Source organism: Tamandua tetradactyla, chromosome 7, assembly GCF_023851605.1.
Source record: "Tamandua tetradactyla isolate mTamTet1 chromosome 7, mTamTet1.pri, whole genome shotgun sequence".
Lineage (NCBI taxonomy): Eukaryota > Metazoa > Chordata > Mammalia > Pilosa > Myrmecophagidae > Tamandua > Tamandua tetradactyla.
The window spans coordinates 18261241-18278026 of record NC_135333.1 but is presented as its reverse complement, the minus strand read 5'-3'; the positions used below and the strand labels follow the sequence as shown (position 1 = coordinate 18278026).

Genomic DNA, 16786 nt, shown 5'->3' with positions numbered 1-16786 from the left:
ATGTTACTCTATATTTTGGTTATTTCATATAAGCAGAATCATACAATATCCATCCATTTATGTCTAACTTATTTCACTCAACATGATGTTTTCAAGGTTCATCCATGTAGTAACATGAATCAGAACTTCATACTTTTTTTTTTTTACAGGTTGTTTTTTAAACAATTTATTTATATGTTGGCTTCTACATGCTCTTACATGTGTAAATATTTATACATATTCTGTACAATTTGTACATATATTAAATGGCTGTATTTTAAACACTGTTCTATGGGATTTTATAAAGGAAAAATCAAGTGGGGAAAATTACTTATAAAACATTTATCAAAAACCTGTGACATTAAAGAACAAGGTGTTCTTATATTCATGTTCGTTTGATTTCCTCATTTATTTATTTTTTTGGTTTCACTTTATTTAGGCTGGCCTATATTTGCCATTTTCTTCAATACAATTATTAGGTCAGAAAAGTGAAAGCAGAGATAATGCAGTAAGGCAACTCTGGCAGATGGAACTATTTGTATGCTAGGGTAAGAAACTGTGTGGATGGATGTGTGAGTGTTTAAGTTTAAAGCTGATGGTCTGTCAAGATACTGTGTTGCTTTATGGCATTAACTGAAGTACTAGTAATCAGAAAAGGTTTGTCTAAAGTTTAGGATATAGTCAGGAAAAACATCATGCTGTCTTTTTTCCTAAACATAAAAAGCCCTGGGGATTACTGCACATTTTTCAGATTACCACCCTTGTCCCAGATCTGAAAACCAGTCCCTAAAACTGTCCCATTTGGTGGAGAGGTGACAGCTGTACTACCTACCAAGTTTCCCATCTTTTTAGATACCAATAGGCCTGCTAGTCCACAGTCTAAACCAACTGGCAAATCATATTATCCCCAACATTTCTTCATCTGTCAGATGGAATAGCTTAAGAATAAAAATAAGGGAATGGGGCAAAAAACATCCTGAGCAGTGCTATGCCCCTACAGCACTTGCTAGCACAAATATCAATAAGGCTGCTCTATTCCCAGGAGCCAAGGGATAGCGTTGTTTTTTTTTTTTTTTTTTTTTAACAGGTCCTCTAACTCTTCTGACTTCTTTCTAGCACAAAACATGCCTCAGCCGTGATTAGGAAGGAAGTGGTCCTCACATAAGAGCTACGCATCAAAAACAACCCTGAGGAGAGTGAGTGGGTAGGCAGGGGGGTCAGGAAGGGGCTGACGACAAGCTGATCACCAGGTGGCAGGGCGAGTGGTGGCACTTGGGCCCCTCGCTGCCTCCTTCTTCCTGAAAATGTGAGCACTTGAGTCATAAATATAAAAGTGAAGGGTATACTGATCTTCCTACGCGGATAGGAAACCCGAAGGACTGAAGTTATAAAAATATACAAACATATATAATTTTTATTCTGGCAGATTCCATATTTTTGAGAAAGCAATTAGTAATAATCTGACATTGGGTAAGAACTAGAAGACTGTGGGTGACTTATAAATTAAGAGTCTGTATAAAATATCACTGGGGGGTAAACCCCTAATTTTCCACTCAAAATTCTGATAACTTGAAGTACTTTCCAAAAATAGAGACTTTGTATTGGTTTAAATGTTGGATGTGGAAATGAACAAAAGAAGACCACCCCTAAATAACTGATGCATTTGGGCTGGTTAACAAAGTAAACATAACATTTTTTTGCAACTCTATTTTTGGTTTCCTTTTTTCCTTTCCTGTTTTTTTTCTTTTATGATATGGGAGGAAAAAAAAAAACACAACAATTTTAAATTGCATTGCCCCAAGTCAGAAAAGAAGCACTTCGGAGTTTTCTTCATGTTCCATTCTGTTTCACATAACTGGAAAGCGGCTGAGGGCCTGCCTCAGCTTTTCAGCAATCGTTTCGTAAAATTGCACTTGCTGCTCTAGGTACAGGCGGATGATGCTATTGTAATCATAGATCCGGTTACTATGAAAATGATTCATCTCAGCTTGCAGTGCATATGACATTGTGCCAACTCGCTTTACCATGGTCTGTTTGTCTTGTGGGGTTATTTTACTAGTAGCAACTAGTTTATCACTTTCTTTCACTTTTTCGATTGCTCCCTTATGGGCACCAATAATATCAGGAAAGCAGCCAAGGAAGCCTTTATACTCATGATTGCATTCCATCAGGAAATGGAGATCTTTCTTTGGCTGTTCTGCCACCAGATTGGCAATTTCTTCATAAGTCTTTCCTGCTTCTGTTATTGCATCATTGAGATCTGTTTCACCTTGGTAACCACTAGAACTAAACACTGTTGCTAAACTCTGCAAGGCCTTTCCTATCTTCTGATATTCCTTGGGCAATGGCCCAGTGCACCGCTTCCAGTGCTCCTGCCCGACAGTCAGCAGTTCCTTCACACCGTCGTCCATGGCTTTGGTAAATCTACACTTCTGCTCTATTTCTATTAAGTCCAAGTCAGGTGCCTCTGGCTCCATTCTAGAAAATATCATAACTCCCACAAGTTCATCTTTTTCAGCCTTCCTCTTTCCAGTTTTCCACTCCTTTTCATCACGGAAACTGAGGAACTGCTGGAAAAGCTCACTTTCTGAGATGACCGGATGCCGACACATCCTTGTCAGTCATGCCTGAAGTCTCTCCATGCGCATTTTGATAAATTCTTCTTCAAAGCAATCCGTAACTTGCTTATCTGGAAGAGAAGGGATTGGAATGGCTGACCCGAACTTAACCAGGAGACGTTCATATAACCAGTCAAAGTGTTTGTACCTGTGGTTAACAGATCGATTTGTGTTAGTAGGTGTTAGCTGGTATTCAATGTAGCTCTTCAGACCATACATTTTGGAACCTTTTCTGGGATCTGCTACCACACAGTCAAAGGTAGAGGTAGGATAAACCCACATTGGGCCATAATCTCCAACAATGATGGGAATTTTCTCTTTGGGTTTTGTTAGTTGCTCGGCCAACAAATACTGTTCCACTCCAGGCTTCGCAAATCCAGGAAACTTGTTGAGTGGCAGCTTCATGGAAGACGCCCCAGCACGACTGTTTCCTCACTGAGCACCTCCTCCTTCAGCGGACTCTGAATCCTTAAAGTAAGGAGCTGACTTGGGGTCATCCCAGTCTTCATCCCAGTCATCATCGTCACCAGTTGCTGGTCCTTGGTAGGCCTGGGGATGGCTGAAGGCACTGTCTCAGTTATTGGACGTGTTTCTCTGGGCAGCAGCGCCCTCTGGTTTGGCTCCCCAGCCATCTGTGTTCTCCCAGTTTCCAGATTTGGAAGCTCTCCAGGCTGACCAAGGGTTGTTGCCACCACTGACCTGGTTATTACTGTTGGCAGTTGTCGAATTGGCTTGTGCTGTATTTGCAGTAAGGGAATCGAGGAATGCCTGGTCAGCCACTGAATTTCCACAAGAAAACTGATCTTTTCCATCACTGGGCAAAATTTCAACATAGTCTGTGGGAACAAGCCCTCGTTCTCCTTTGCTGTTTCTTCCTTCCAGCCATCCTCCACCAACATCCGGATTTGTAATTGTGATGATTTCTCCTTCATTAACTGTCAGTCATTATTTCCAGGTTCAGCAGCAAAATCATACATAACCCGAGCCAGGCATATCCTCTCCAGTCATAACCCCACTCCCACCCCCATTAAAGACTGAGAAGGGAAAAAACCCAAACTCCTCCAACGTGGGGGCCCCCAAACACAACTTCACTCTCAGGTGCTGAAAAATGGGACTTTGTTTTGACACAAGAATCACCAGGAAGTAGGAAAACCCTTCATACTTTTTTTTAACACTGAGTAATATTCCATTGTACGTATACACCACATTTTGTTTATTCATTCATTTTCTGATGAACATTCGCGTTGCTCCCATTTTGGGGATATTGTAAATAATTCTGCCATGAACATTCTTGTACAAAATATCTGCCAAGCCCCAGCTTTCAATTCTTTGGGGGTATATACCTAGAACTGGGATTGCTAGGTCATGTGGTAATTCTATGTTTAATATTTTTGAGGAATTTTTAAACTGATTTCCATAGTGGCTGTACTGTTTCACATACCACCAAAAATATACTCAGGTTCCTATTTCTCTGAATCCTTATCAGCACTTTTTATTATCCATTTCTTAAAATAACAGCCATTCTAGTGGGTATGTGGTGATATCTCATAATGGTTTTAATTTGAACTTCCCTTGATGACAAATGATGTTTCATGTGCTTACTGATCATTGCATATCTTCTTTGGAGAAATGTCTATATAAGTGTTTGCCCATTTTTAAATTGAATTGTTTTATATTTTTGCTTTGAGTTGCAGGGTTTCTTATATTAAACTCTTATCGGTTATATGATTCCAAATATCTTCTCCTATTCTGTTTGTTCTTTTCATTTTCTAACAATATCCTTTGATATATAAAGTATTAAATTTTGATGAAGTCCCATTTATCTGTTTTTTCTTTTGCTTCTCATGCTTTCAGTATAAAGTCTAAGAATTAGTTGCCTAAGACAAGTACCTGAAAAAATTTCCCTATGTTTTCTTTGAAGGGTTTTATAATTTTAGCTCTTATATTTAGATTGTTGATGCATTTTGAGCTAATTTTTTTATATGGTGTCGAGGTATGGGTCCACTTTCATTCTTTTGCATGTGGATATCCAGTTTTCCTGGCATTATTTGTTGAAGAGACTGTTTTTTCCCCCACTGAGGACTTGGCTCCTTTGTGAAAAATCGGTTGGCCACAGATGTATGGGTCTATTTCTGCACTCAATTGTAGTCCATCGGTCTATAATTCTGTTTGCGTCAGTCCCACACTGTTCTATTACTGCGGCTTTGTAATAAGTTTTGAACTCAGAAAGTATGACTCCTCCAACTTCGTTTTCCTTTTTCAAGATGATTTTAGCTATTCAGGGTCCCTTGTCCTTTCATATGAATTTGACGACCAGCTTTTCCATTTCTACGAAGAAGCCTGTTGGAATTTTGATTGGGATTGCATGAATTCTGTTAATTACTTTGAGTATTATATATATTTCTTGAGTCAAACAATATTTGTACAAATCTAAGTAGTATCCAAAGCAAAATACTCCAGCTTAAATATATCCTAAGTATAATCTTTGTAGAATTGTTTGGTTTGCTTAGTTTTCCAAATTAAACAAAATGCCATTAAGAACCATATTCATTCAAATATTTATTGAGTACCTAATATATGCCAGGCAGTGTGCTAAATTCTGAATCCAGAAGTAAATGATAGAAATGAACTGTGCCTCTATGAGACTTGCTACTTACTGGGTGAGACATATACTAAATAAATAATACAACAATAGCAAAAAATAATTGCAAATAGGATGTTTTGTTAGAGAATGACAGTCGGAACTGAGTTTAGATGGAGCGGTCAGGGAAGGGCCCGAGTAGGCCATGTTCTAGTTTGCTAGCTGCTGGAATGCAACACACCAGAGATGGATTGGCTTTTAATAAAAGGGGATTTATTTTGCTAGTTCTTCAGAGGAAAGGCAGCTAACTTTCTACTGAGGTTCTTTCTTACGTGGAAGGCACAGGATGGTCTCCGCTGGTCTTCTCTCCAGGCCCCTGGGTTCCAACAATGTTCCCCGGGGTGACTTCTTTCTGCATCACCAAAGGCCTGGGCTGAGCTGCAAGTGCTGAGATGAGGAATGCCGAGCTGCTTAAGCTGTACTACATTGCGCTCTCTCATTTAAGCACCAGCCAATTAAGTCAAACTTCACTCATTCGGCAGACACGCCTCCTAGCCGACTGCAGATGTAATTAGCAACAGATGAGGTTCACGTACCATTGGCTTATGCCCGCAGCAACAAGACCAGGTATACTCACCTGGCCAAGTTGACAACTGAATCTAACTAACACAGGCCATTTAAGCAAAGGAATGAAATATGAGAAGTACCCAACTATGAGGTGGGATGTGTGTGTGCACACACTCATGCAAAGGGATCATTTGCCTGTGGAGGCCCTGATGCTGGAAAGAGTGTAATTCTCTGCAGGAACTGAAACAAGTTTAGTATCATTGGGCATTGTGAGATGGTAAAGAGTGGTATGATACCATCAGTAGGATTTTGCAAGCAAAAAAAAGGGCAGCTCTGGCTGATTTAAGCAGAGAAGGAAGTTCTTAAACAGGTGGAGAGTTATACACAGAATGCCAGGAGGGCTGGAGAACAAGGTTTGGGATCATGTGGTTTGGATAACGGTTACAATCCAGCCTCAGAACTGGTCTAGTGAGGCTACATTAGTCACACTGCTATCAGCCAGAACTGCCACTCTGCAATAGGTAAGTCTGGTGGATGGAGCCTGGGAAACGATGATATTGATTTAGCTTCTTTACTGCAGATCAAAACAAGGGTGTCTTAAATGAGATGATTCTGTCATCTAAAAGTCTAAGCAAGAGGACAATCCAGGATGTAGGGTTCTTCCCTTCTTGTTCCATCAATCTCTGGGATATTGCTTCCTTGTTCGTGGTGGAAGATGGTTCACCAACAACACCGTGCCTCACCCTTCCTGCATCCAAACTTTAGCCAGGAGGAAATGACTAAGAACAAACTATAAGAAAGTTGAACTGAATTAATGGGGCATTCATCTATAATTTCAGGCAGTTTGCTTGCAGTTTGGGGTGCAGAAGAGGAAGAAGACATATTCCCTCATATTAGGGGAAATGGGTGATGTCTTGTGAACTGGAATCACATCCTGGAATGGGCAAGATTGGATCTTCCTATCTTAGTATGAAATCCAGCATGTTTCCCTGGAACTCTTCTTCTAGTCTTTAGTAGTTGGGGATATCCTATAGTAGATTTAGTACTTTTTCTGAAATTCTTAATTCCATGTTATTTAATATAGTAAACAATTTTTTTAGTTCCTTCTATGTATCATGCCTAATGCTAGCACTAGTATGAGATGATAGCACTGGTAAAATGGAATATGCAGGCATTATCTTGTATAAACTTAAAAGTCTTAACTCAGAATAATGATTCCTTAATCTTTTAAAATTTATTTTTTATCATCAAACCAAAACAACATACAAACATGAACATTCTTAACATACAAACCTTCCATGCATGGGGTACAATCAATGGCTCACAATATAATCACATACTAGTATATTTATCACCATGATCATTTTTTAGAACATTTGCATCACTACAGAAAAAGAGATAAAAGAAAAAAAACTTCATACATACCATATCCTTTACCCCTCCCTCTCATTGACCACTAGTATTTCCATCTACTCAATATATTTTAACCTTTGTATTCCCTATTTTTTTCTATACTCCTTTCCACTCCCTTTCATTGTTCACTACCATTTCAATCTACTCAATTTATTTTAATATTTGTTCCCCCTATTATTTGTTTATTGTTAATCCATCTTTTTTACTCATCTGTCAATACTGTAGATAAAAGGAACATCGGACACAAGGTTTTAAATTCACAGTCACATTGTGAAAGCTATGTCATTATACATTCATCTTCAAGAAACATGGCTACTGGAACACAGCTCTACAGTTTCAGGCACTTTCCTCTAGCCTCTCTAATACACCTTAAACTAAAAAGGGGATATCTATAAATGCATAAGAATAACCTCCAGGATAACCTCTTGACTCTGTTTGAAATCTCTCAGCCACTGACACTTTATTTTGTCTCACTTCTCTCTTCCCCCTTTTGTCAAAAAGATTTTCTCAGTCCCTTGATGCTGAGTCCTGGCTCATTCTAGGATTTCTGTCTCATGTTGCCAGGGAGGTTTATACTCCCTGGACTCATGTCCCATGTAGAGAGGGGGAGAGCAGTGAGTTTGCTTGCCATGTTGGCTGAAAAGAGAGATAGGCCACATCTGACAACAAAAGTGGTTCTCTGTGGGTGACTCTTAAGCCTAATTATAAGTAGGCTTAGGCTATCCTTTGTGGGGATAAGTTTCATATCAACAAACCCCAAGATTGAGGGCTTGGACTATTGACTTGGCCTATGGATATGCCTGTGAGAATACCAGGAATTCTCCAAATGGGCAAGTTGAATTTTCCCCTTTCTTGCCCTTCCCCCAAGGGGACTTTGCAAACGCGTTTTAAATCACTGCTCAAATCAATTGTCTATCTTTCCTTCAGGTTTCATTTGTGCTCCCAGCCCTCCTCCCTCTATCATTCTCACATTCAGCTTCATTGAGGGTACTAACATTATTGTGCTACAATTAGGAGTATTGTGCTATCCATTTTTGAATTTTTACAATCAGTCCTATTGCACAATCTGTTCCCTTCCGTTCCAATTACCCAAAATCTACCCTATTTCTATCTCCTGATGGTCTCTGTTCTTAACTGAAATTCTCCAAGTTCATTCATTAATGTTAGTTCATATCAGTGAGACTATACAGTATTTATCCTTTTGATTCTGGCTAATCTCATTCAGCATAATGTTCTCAAGGTCCATCCATGTTGTTACATGCTTCATGACTTTATTCTGTCTTAGAGCTGTGTATTATTCCATCATATGTATATACCACAGCTTGTTCAGTTATTAGTCTGTTGATGGACACTTGGGCTGTTTCCATCTCTTGGCAATTGTAAATAATGCTGCTATAAACATTGGTGTGCAAATGTCTGTTTGTGTCCTGGCCCTCGTGTCCTCTGAATAGATACCTAGCAATGATATTGACAGATCACATGGCAATTCTATACTTAGCTTCCCGAGGAACCGCCCAACTGTGCATCCACAGTGGTTGTACATTTTATATTCCCACTAGCAGTGGATAAGAATGTCTCTTTCTTCACATCCTCTCCAGCACTTGTTGTTTTCTGTTTTATTGATAATGGCTATTTTGGTGGGTGTGAGATGATATTTCATGTGATTTTGATTTGCATTTCCCTAATAGCCAGGGAAATTGAACATCTTTTCATGTGCCTTTTAGCAATTTGTATTTCCTCTTCTGAGAAGCATCTGTTCATGTCTTTTGCCCATTTTGTAATGGGGTTGCTTGTCTTTTTGTTGTTGAGTTGAACAATCTCTTTATATATTCTGGATACTAAACGTTTATCTGATATATCGTTTCCAAATATTGTCTCCCATTGTGTTGACTGTCTTTTTACTTTCTTGACAAAGTTCTTTGATGCACAAAAGTGTTTAATTTTGAGGAGTTCCCATTTATCTATTTCTTTCTCCAATGCTTGTGCTTTGAGTATAAGATCTAGGAAACCACCTCCTGTTCTAAGACTTATACTTCTCTACATTTTCTTCTAAAAGTTTTATGGTCTTAGATCTAATGTTTAGTCTTTGATCCATCTTGAGTTAATTTTTGTGTAGGGTGTGAGATATGGATCCTCTTTCATTCTTTTGCATGTGGATATTCAGTTCTCCAAGCAGCATTTATTGAAGAGACTGTTCTGTCCTAGGTGAGTTGGATTGACTGCCTTTTCAAAGATCAATTGTCCATAGATGAGAGGGTCTATATCTGAACACTCTGTTCAATTCCATTGGTCAGTATATCTATCTTTATGCCAGTATCATGCTGTTTTGACCACTATAGCTTTGTAATATGCCTTAAAGCCAGGCAGTGTGAGACTTCCGACTTCATTCTTCTTTCTGAGAATATTTTTAGCTCTCCAGGGCACCCTGCCCTTCCAGATAAATTTGGTTATTGTTTTTTCTTTTTCTGAAAAGTAAGTTTTTTTTAATTTTAATTGGTATTGCATTGAATCTATAAATCAATTTAAAGGAATTGGTATCTTAACTATATTTAGTATTCCAAAGCATGAACATGGTATGCTCTTCCATTTATGTAGGTCTTCTGTGACTTTTTTTTAGCAATTTCTTGTAGTTTTCTTCGTATAGGTCTTTTGTATCCTTAGTTAAATTTATTCCTAAATATTTTATTCTTTTGGTTGCAATTATAAATAGAATTTTTTTCTTGATTTCCCCCTCAGATTGCTCATTACTAGTGTATAGAAACACTCGAGATTTTTGAGTGTTGAGCTTGTAACCTGCCATTTTGCTGTATTCATTTATTGGCTCTAATAATTTTGTTGTGGGTTTTTCAGGGTCTTCAACATAAAGTATCATATCATCTGCAAACAGTGACAGTTTTACTTTTTCCTTTCCAATTTTGATACCTTGTATTTCTTTTCCTTGTCTAATTGCTCTGCCTAGAACTTCCAACACAATGTTGTATAACAATGGTGATAGTGGACATCCTTGTCTTGTTTCTGATCTTAGGGGGAAAGTTTTCAGTTTTTCCCTGTTGAGGATAATGTTAGCTGTGGGTTTTTCATTTATTCCCTTTATCATGTTGAGGAAGTTTCCTTCTATTCCTATCCTATAAAATGTTTTCAACAAGCAAGGATGTTGAATTTTGTCAAATGCCTTTTCTGCATAGTCTTCATTTCTACACTCTTCTCCACACCTCTCTCTGCTGTCATTTATCTGTCTCTAGTGCTCCCTTTAGTATTTCTTGCAGAGCTGGTCTCTTGGCCACAAATTTCCTCAGTGATTTTTTGTCTGAAAATGTTTTAATTTCCCCCTCATTTTTGAAGGACAGTTTTGCTGGGTATAGAATTCTTGCTTGGCAGTTTTTCTCTTTTAGTATCTTAAATATATCATCCACTGTCTTCTCACCTCCATGCTTTCTGCTGAGAAATCTATGCATAGTCTAATTGGGCTTCCCTTGTGTGTGATGGATTGCTTTTCTCTTGCTGCTTTCAAAATTCTCCCTTTCTTTTTGACCTCTGACATTCTGATTAATAAATGTGTTGGTGTATGTCTATTTGGATCTATTCTGTTTGGGGTACACTGCACTTCTTGGATGTGTAATTTTAAGTCTTTCATAAGAGTTGGGAAATTTTCAGTGATAGTTTCCTCCATTAGTTTTTCTTCCCCTTTTCCCTTCTCATCTCCTTCTGGGACAACCACAACACGTATATTTGTGTGTTTCATGTTGTCATTCAATTCCCCGAGTCCCTGCTCATATTTTTCCCTACATTTTCATTTTCTTGCCAGACTTCAGAAGTCCTGTCCTCCAGTTCTCTAACCCTATCTTCTGCCTCTTGAAATCTAACATAGTAGCTTTCCATTGTTTTTTTTTTAATCTCTTCTACTGTGCCTTTCATTCCCATAAGTTCTGTGATTTTTTTAGACTTTCAATTTCTTCTTCTTTTTTTCATCCCTTGTCTTCTAAATATCTTACCTCAATTCATTGATTTGATTTTTGATGAGTTTCCCATGTCTGTTCAAACATCCTGAATTAATTGTCCCAACTCCTGTGTCTCATTTGAATTGTTGGTTTGTTTCTTTGATTGGGCCATATCTTCATTTTTCCTAGTATGATTTGTTATTTTTTGCTGATGTCTAGACATTTAATTTCCTTAATTAATTTATTCTGGAGATTGTTTTCATTTTTTTACCTAGGATTTTCTTGCTAGATGACTTTGTTGTCTATCTGCTCTTTGACATTCAGTTCAGCTTATTCAAGGCCTCTAGCTTAGGTTTTACTTAACAGATAAGAATTTTTCAGCTCTTGGTTTCTTGTTTCTTGCCCTGTCTGTATGGTGCCTTTTTTTTTTTCTTCCCTTAGGAGGGTTTATTTAGGTATTACATGCCCCAGTCAGATTTTCCCAGATAAAAGTGGCCTCCTCTCAGGAGGAAAGGGTCACCTGCATCAGTTTTCCCTGAGGGTGAGACCCAGCAGTTTGAATGACTTTCCTATGAAGCCTCTAGACTCTGTTTTTTCTATCCTGCCCAGTATGTGGCACTTGTCTCCCTGTGGGTCCCTCCAGCATAAAGTGATGTGGTGCCTTTAACTTCAGCAGACTCTCTCTGCTGGGGGCATGGTTGAGACAGAGCAGAGGTTGTAGGCTGGCTTTAACTGCTTCAGTTTTTCAGACCCTTGGGTCTGAATTCCTTGAGGGAGGGATTGCATGTGAGCTGGGTCACCTCTCTCCTGGAGAAGGCACAGCTTCCAGACAAGCTCTCAGAGAAGTTAATTTCACCCTTTCCTGGGGCAGCTGGAGCCTGAGAAGTCTTGCAGTTGCATCCAAAAAGCAGTCAAGCTGTAGAAACAGAGGCACAAAAAGGAAATAAAAAAAAAATCCTTTTCAGAGCAGGACCCTCATTCCTCGGGTTTGCCAATCAAGGCTTCAGTTGGTTTGTTGCTCTGTGTATCTCCAGGTTCTATGTGGCCCCTCCTTTCCTTCAGGACCCAGACCCTTTTATTGTGCTGTCTGATCAAAAAAAATCCTGTTTTTTTTTTCTTTTTCTGTCAGCCCTGCCCCTTCTGCACTGGGGCAAAACCTAGCAATCTCAGCTTTTGCTCAAGGTTCAGCTGAGCTGGGGGCCTATTTTTAGTAGTCAGAATTTGTTAATTAATTCCACAATTGGAGCTTGGTTGAGCTCAGTCCCTTGCTGAGGAAAGCCTCTTTCCTTTCTCCTCTGGGAACCAGCCTGTGGGGGAGGGGTGCCAACCTCCACGGTTTAGGGGATTCACGGTTCTGGGTGGGATCGCAGCTGGTCCAACTTGCCTAGACTGGTGGATGCTGTGTGTTCAGTCACTGATGTGGCCCCAGCAGTTGTCCTGTCATGTTCCTGGCTATTTACAAGCTGCTCTGGAGGATGAACTAAATTCTACACCTCACTAAGCCCTCATCTTGGACCTCACTCTGATTCCTTAATTTTTTAATGGCACCTTAACATTTTCCATAGCACTTTCATGGGACTTCTCATCATTCTGTAAGGAAATATCACCTTCACTGTAAAGGTATCATAGGAGGCTCCATGTTTCCTAAGGTCACATTGCAGAAATCCCTGTCTTTGGAATCCTGGTGCCTTCTTTTCACTATCCCACAGCCACTTCTGGACTACTCCAGGAAGTGTCAAAATTCTACCTCTCCCAGCTAGTGGGAATCAGGGTATTCTCACAGTGCCAGTGTGTCACCCCACAGAACAAGTACTATTTACAAAGGGAAAAACCAGCTTTACAATGAAGAAACCTAACAGTTTCCACTTTAACCAGTTGAAACTTAGTTTTATTGATAGTGGGACAACCTGACATTCAACACATTCTGGTGTAATACGAAGCGTGCAATGTTATCTGCAGTATATGAGAAAACTGCTCCTGGCCCAAATCCATGTGTGATTCTTTGTTTTGAGGGGGGGGGGAGGTTGTATGGTCCAGAATCGAACCGGTCCCCCACATGGAAAGAAAGCATTCTACCACGGAACCACCTGTGCATCCTTATGAGCGATTTTTTTAAGCTTGACCATCCTCCTTATCCGTCAGGGATATGGGAAGAAAGGTGCCTTCCCCATACAGTCTTCGTGCACTGTGGTATCTGAAAGGAGTCACGAGCAACGACTCAGGCCCCTTGATCATTCATCCTCTTGACCATATCCACATTTCTAATTTATATATGTATACATAAAGAGCAGAATGGGAAAATGCTAAGAATTACTGAATCTAGTTGAGGGTATACAGATGTTCAGTGCACTGTTCTTTCAACTTTTCCACATGCATTACAATTTTCATAAAAGTTGGAGAGGAAAAAAAAAAAACCCACTATCTGCCTCTGCCGGGCTTCTTGGGCGCTGAACACCAGCCAAGCGAGGGACCTTGGTCCACCGTCTGGGCATGCGCAGGGCCTCCGCGGAGCCCGCCCCCGCTCTTGGCGCTGACGCGTGCGCACAGGGACCCCGAGGCTCTGGGCGCAGGCGCGCGGGCCCTGCCACCCGCTAGCCGCTCACCCCGTGGGCTTTTGAGGTACCGGAGTCGCCGGAGTATGGAGCTGCCGAAGGTGGAGAAGTTCAAGACTGCCGGCAGGGGGAACGGACTACGCGCCTCGGCGCCGCTGCGCGCAGGAGAGCTGCTCTTCCGCTCGGATCCCCTGGCGTACACGGTGTGCAAGGGACGCCGCGGCGTCGTGTGTGAGCACTGCCTGCTCGGGTATGTACGCTGCGCCCTCGCTCACCTCACCTCAGGCCGCGCCGGGACCCCGGTGGGCGGGGCGGCGGAGGAACCAGGTCGTGCTCGTGCTGGCCGGCTGGTCGCGACTCACAGGCCCCCCGGGCGGGGGTTTGGGGATTCCAGACGTAGCCGCTGCAGCTGGGCAGGACGGAGGTGTTTCCGCGCACCGCGTCCCCGCTGTCACCCCGGGTGTGGTAGAAATTGGGGAGCGGGTGGTGTGGGCAGAGGGGAAACACGTTGGATAATTTCGCTGAGCGAAAAGCTTCATCGGTCTAGCTGTGGAAGTCGCTAGTGGCGGGGATTATGGAGTGGAAGGGAGCAGGAATGTGTGTAAATCAGGTTCACAACTGAGGCCCTGCAAGGAAAAGATGGGGTTTTAAGTCCGGGTGCTTACGGAGCACTTTCTGTGGTGCAGGAACTTTCTGTTTTGGGGGTGTGAAGACGAACGGGACAGGGCCTCTTCAGGAGCAGATCTAGGGAGAGAAAATTGCAGTGTAACCGGAGGGCTCAAGTAGAGATGCAAATAACGTGCTGTGGGACCATAATTTAATAGGCTTCTGCGGTGGATTTTGCTATTTAATGGCTCTGCGGGCGAGTTAAACTCTTTGCCATCTACCTAGATGCAAGAATTCATATGAAGGTGTTTTGTAAGCCTCAAAACACTGCCTGTGTAGAGCGCTTTGGGAAAGAAATTTGTGTAAACTTGTTAACATAAATGCATATTCATAGAATTGTATTCAACCAACAGATATTGTTGGGCTCTATTATGTGCCGGGGGGATGAGCTCTGTTTTGAAACAAGGTGGGATGATTTTGTTTCTGACTACTCTTCCAGATTTATTTTGAAATTGGGGTGGGTGGAGGTGGGGAGATTTAACTGCAAACTCAAATCTGTAACTTGACTGCTAATCTCACTGCATCTTTATGTGATTCAGAATGGAGGAATTTATTTGATTTTGCATTTTAAAGTGAGCAAATAATAATTGTATCTGTTACCCCCAATGTAGTTATAACATCTGTTGAGAGAGTGTCTTTCCGTTTTTGGAAAATGGTCGAAAACAATTTATTCTTTCTAGTATGACATTTTATTGCAAGCCCCGGTATTTAGAGCCCTAGCTCTTTGGTTTTCATTCAGGCAAATTAAAAGCTGGGCTCTTCATCCTGTTAAATCTTTGAGGGTGGGTGGGGGTGGGTATCTAAAGTTTTAATAAATTATCGGAAGTAGAGAATTTACTGTTTCTTGAGCCCTATAATATTAATTGATGAAGATGTGGGTTATCTCATAAATAAAATAAAATTACTAGGTTCTATACTGAATAGAAAAGTTTGGAATGAACAAATGATAATGAATTAATAACTAAATTATCAGAGCTGAACCTGATTCATTGACCCATGTCCAGTACCCAGAATAAACTACAAATCTATCCTATTGTAGATGGGGAGCCTCTTGATTTACCATTTTGTTTGATTACTGCTGTCTATCACTCATTTTTCTTTTTTGCAAGAACTGTAGTGATTTAGCCAAAAAAGGAATTTCATGAAAGTATATTAAGGTGTTCTGAGTATTCCTGTAAAGTCTGAAGAATCCAGACTCAAAGAATGAGCAGGAAGCAAGGGAGGCCCCAAGTCAGAATTGCACTGTGAAACTGGCTGGCAGTGGGGTGGGGGACATCACTTCTGCCTGATGATAACTGGATTCTGCATGTACCATGGACACTGGACCTGATTCTGCTGCCACTATCACTTCTGCTGTTGTTACCTCTACTGTATGGGAAACTGCTTTTTGCTGTTGTTGCAACTGTCAGGAAGAACTTTTTCAAACAAGCTTTGTGAAATTAGCTTCTGATTTAAAAGTCCTCAGTGGGTGTCTTGGATTGGCTGAGTTAAGGTCACCGCTTGCACACCAGCTGCAAGGGAAGTTGAGAAGGTGAGTATTTGGCCCTTTCAGCTTTTAACATAGGAAGCAAACCCTACTTCCCAGTAATGTTCATACGGTGGGAAAATCCACAGGAAAGACAGGAAAAGGAATAAGTGCCAAGCATTCAAACAAAACAAGCTAAAACACACAAATGGTTATTTCATTCTAACAGATACTTGTTTATTAGTACTTTGCACAGACGATACATTTGTACTTACTGTGGATTGCTAACATATAGTTCACCTGTGTTGTGGTACTAGGTCTGAAGTACATAGTCAGGAATCATTGCATCTTGAAAATAGTGTTGGGGAAATCAAAACTTGGGGTATTGTTTTATGCAGTTTTCTGTAGTTTTTTCAAGCCCATCATTGGGAGACACAGTTTCTGTGTTTCTTGTCATCTTCCAAGTAAAATTTATTTCTTCTTATTCACTGTCAATTGTGAGGTCCTTGAGAGAGATTGTATCTTTCAGTTTTGTAGTCCTCTTGCCTAGCACACAGTGAGTCCTTAGTTTGTAGTATGAATGCCTGGCAGAATTTTCTTCCTAGCTGTTGCTGTCCTTCAGCTTTGCACTTGAATTACGTTATGGAATGAAAATATTAGTTTGTAACAATTAATAGTTTCTTGGGGAGGGGGAGAATCAAAATAGAATGGAAAAGCAAGTATTTATTATAATTACTTCATTACACTTCAAATGATGTATTGCTATAAGTTTCTTATAGACGTTTTATAAGTGTTTATTATAATCACTTCATTAGACTAAATGATGTATTGCTATAAAGTTCTATTTACTATAAGATTCTTATTTCCTTTGGCCTTGGACTGTTTTGCTTAGTGTATCTGTTCTGCATATTTAGTTTTATTAATGGAGAAACTTGAACCTGCTTCATGGCTTCTCTTTTTTTTCCTCTCATTGAGGAGTGACTTCTGTTTTTCATCTTGTGAGTAGA

At 40.4% G+C, this 16786-nt stretch overlaps 1 protein-coding gene and 1 pseudogene across 2 annotated transcripts in view; one reads left to right on the top strand and one right to left on the bottom strand.

Annotated features, from left to right (window-relative positions):
- Window positions 1–1452: 1452 nt before the first annotated feature.
- On the bottom strand, window positions 1453–13222 carry LOC143690373 (sorting nexin-9 pseudogene; annotated as a pseudogene).
- Window positions 13223–13641: 419 nt separating this feature from the next.
- SMYD3 (SET and MYND domain containing 3) overlaps window positions 13642–16786 on the top strand; it is an 876127-nt gene continuing 872982 nt past the window's right edge. For both annotated transcript variants that reach the window (XM_077168525.1, XM_077168526.1), the window contains exon 1: window positions 13642–13898. In XM_077168525.1, coding sequence (XP_077024640.1) covers window positions 13735–13898 — 164 coding nt within the window. In that variant the 5' untranslated portion in view covers window positions 13642–13734. The remainder of the gene's footprint in view (window positions 13899–16786) is intronic.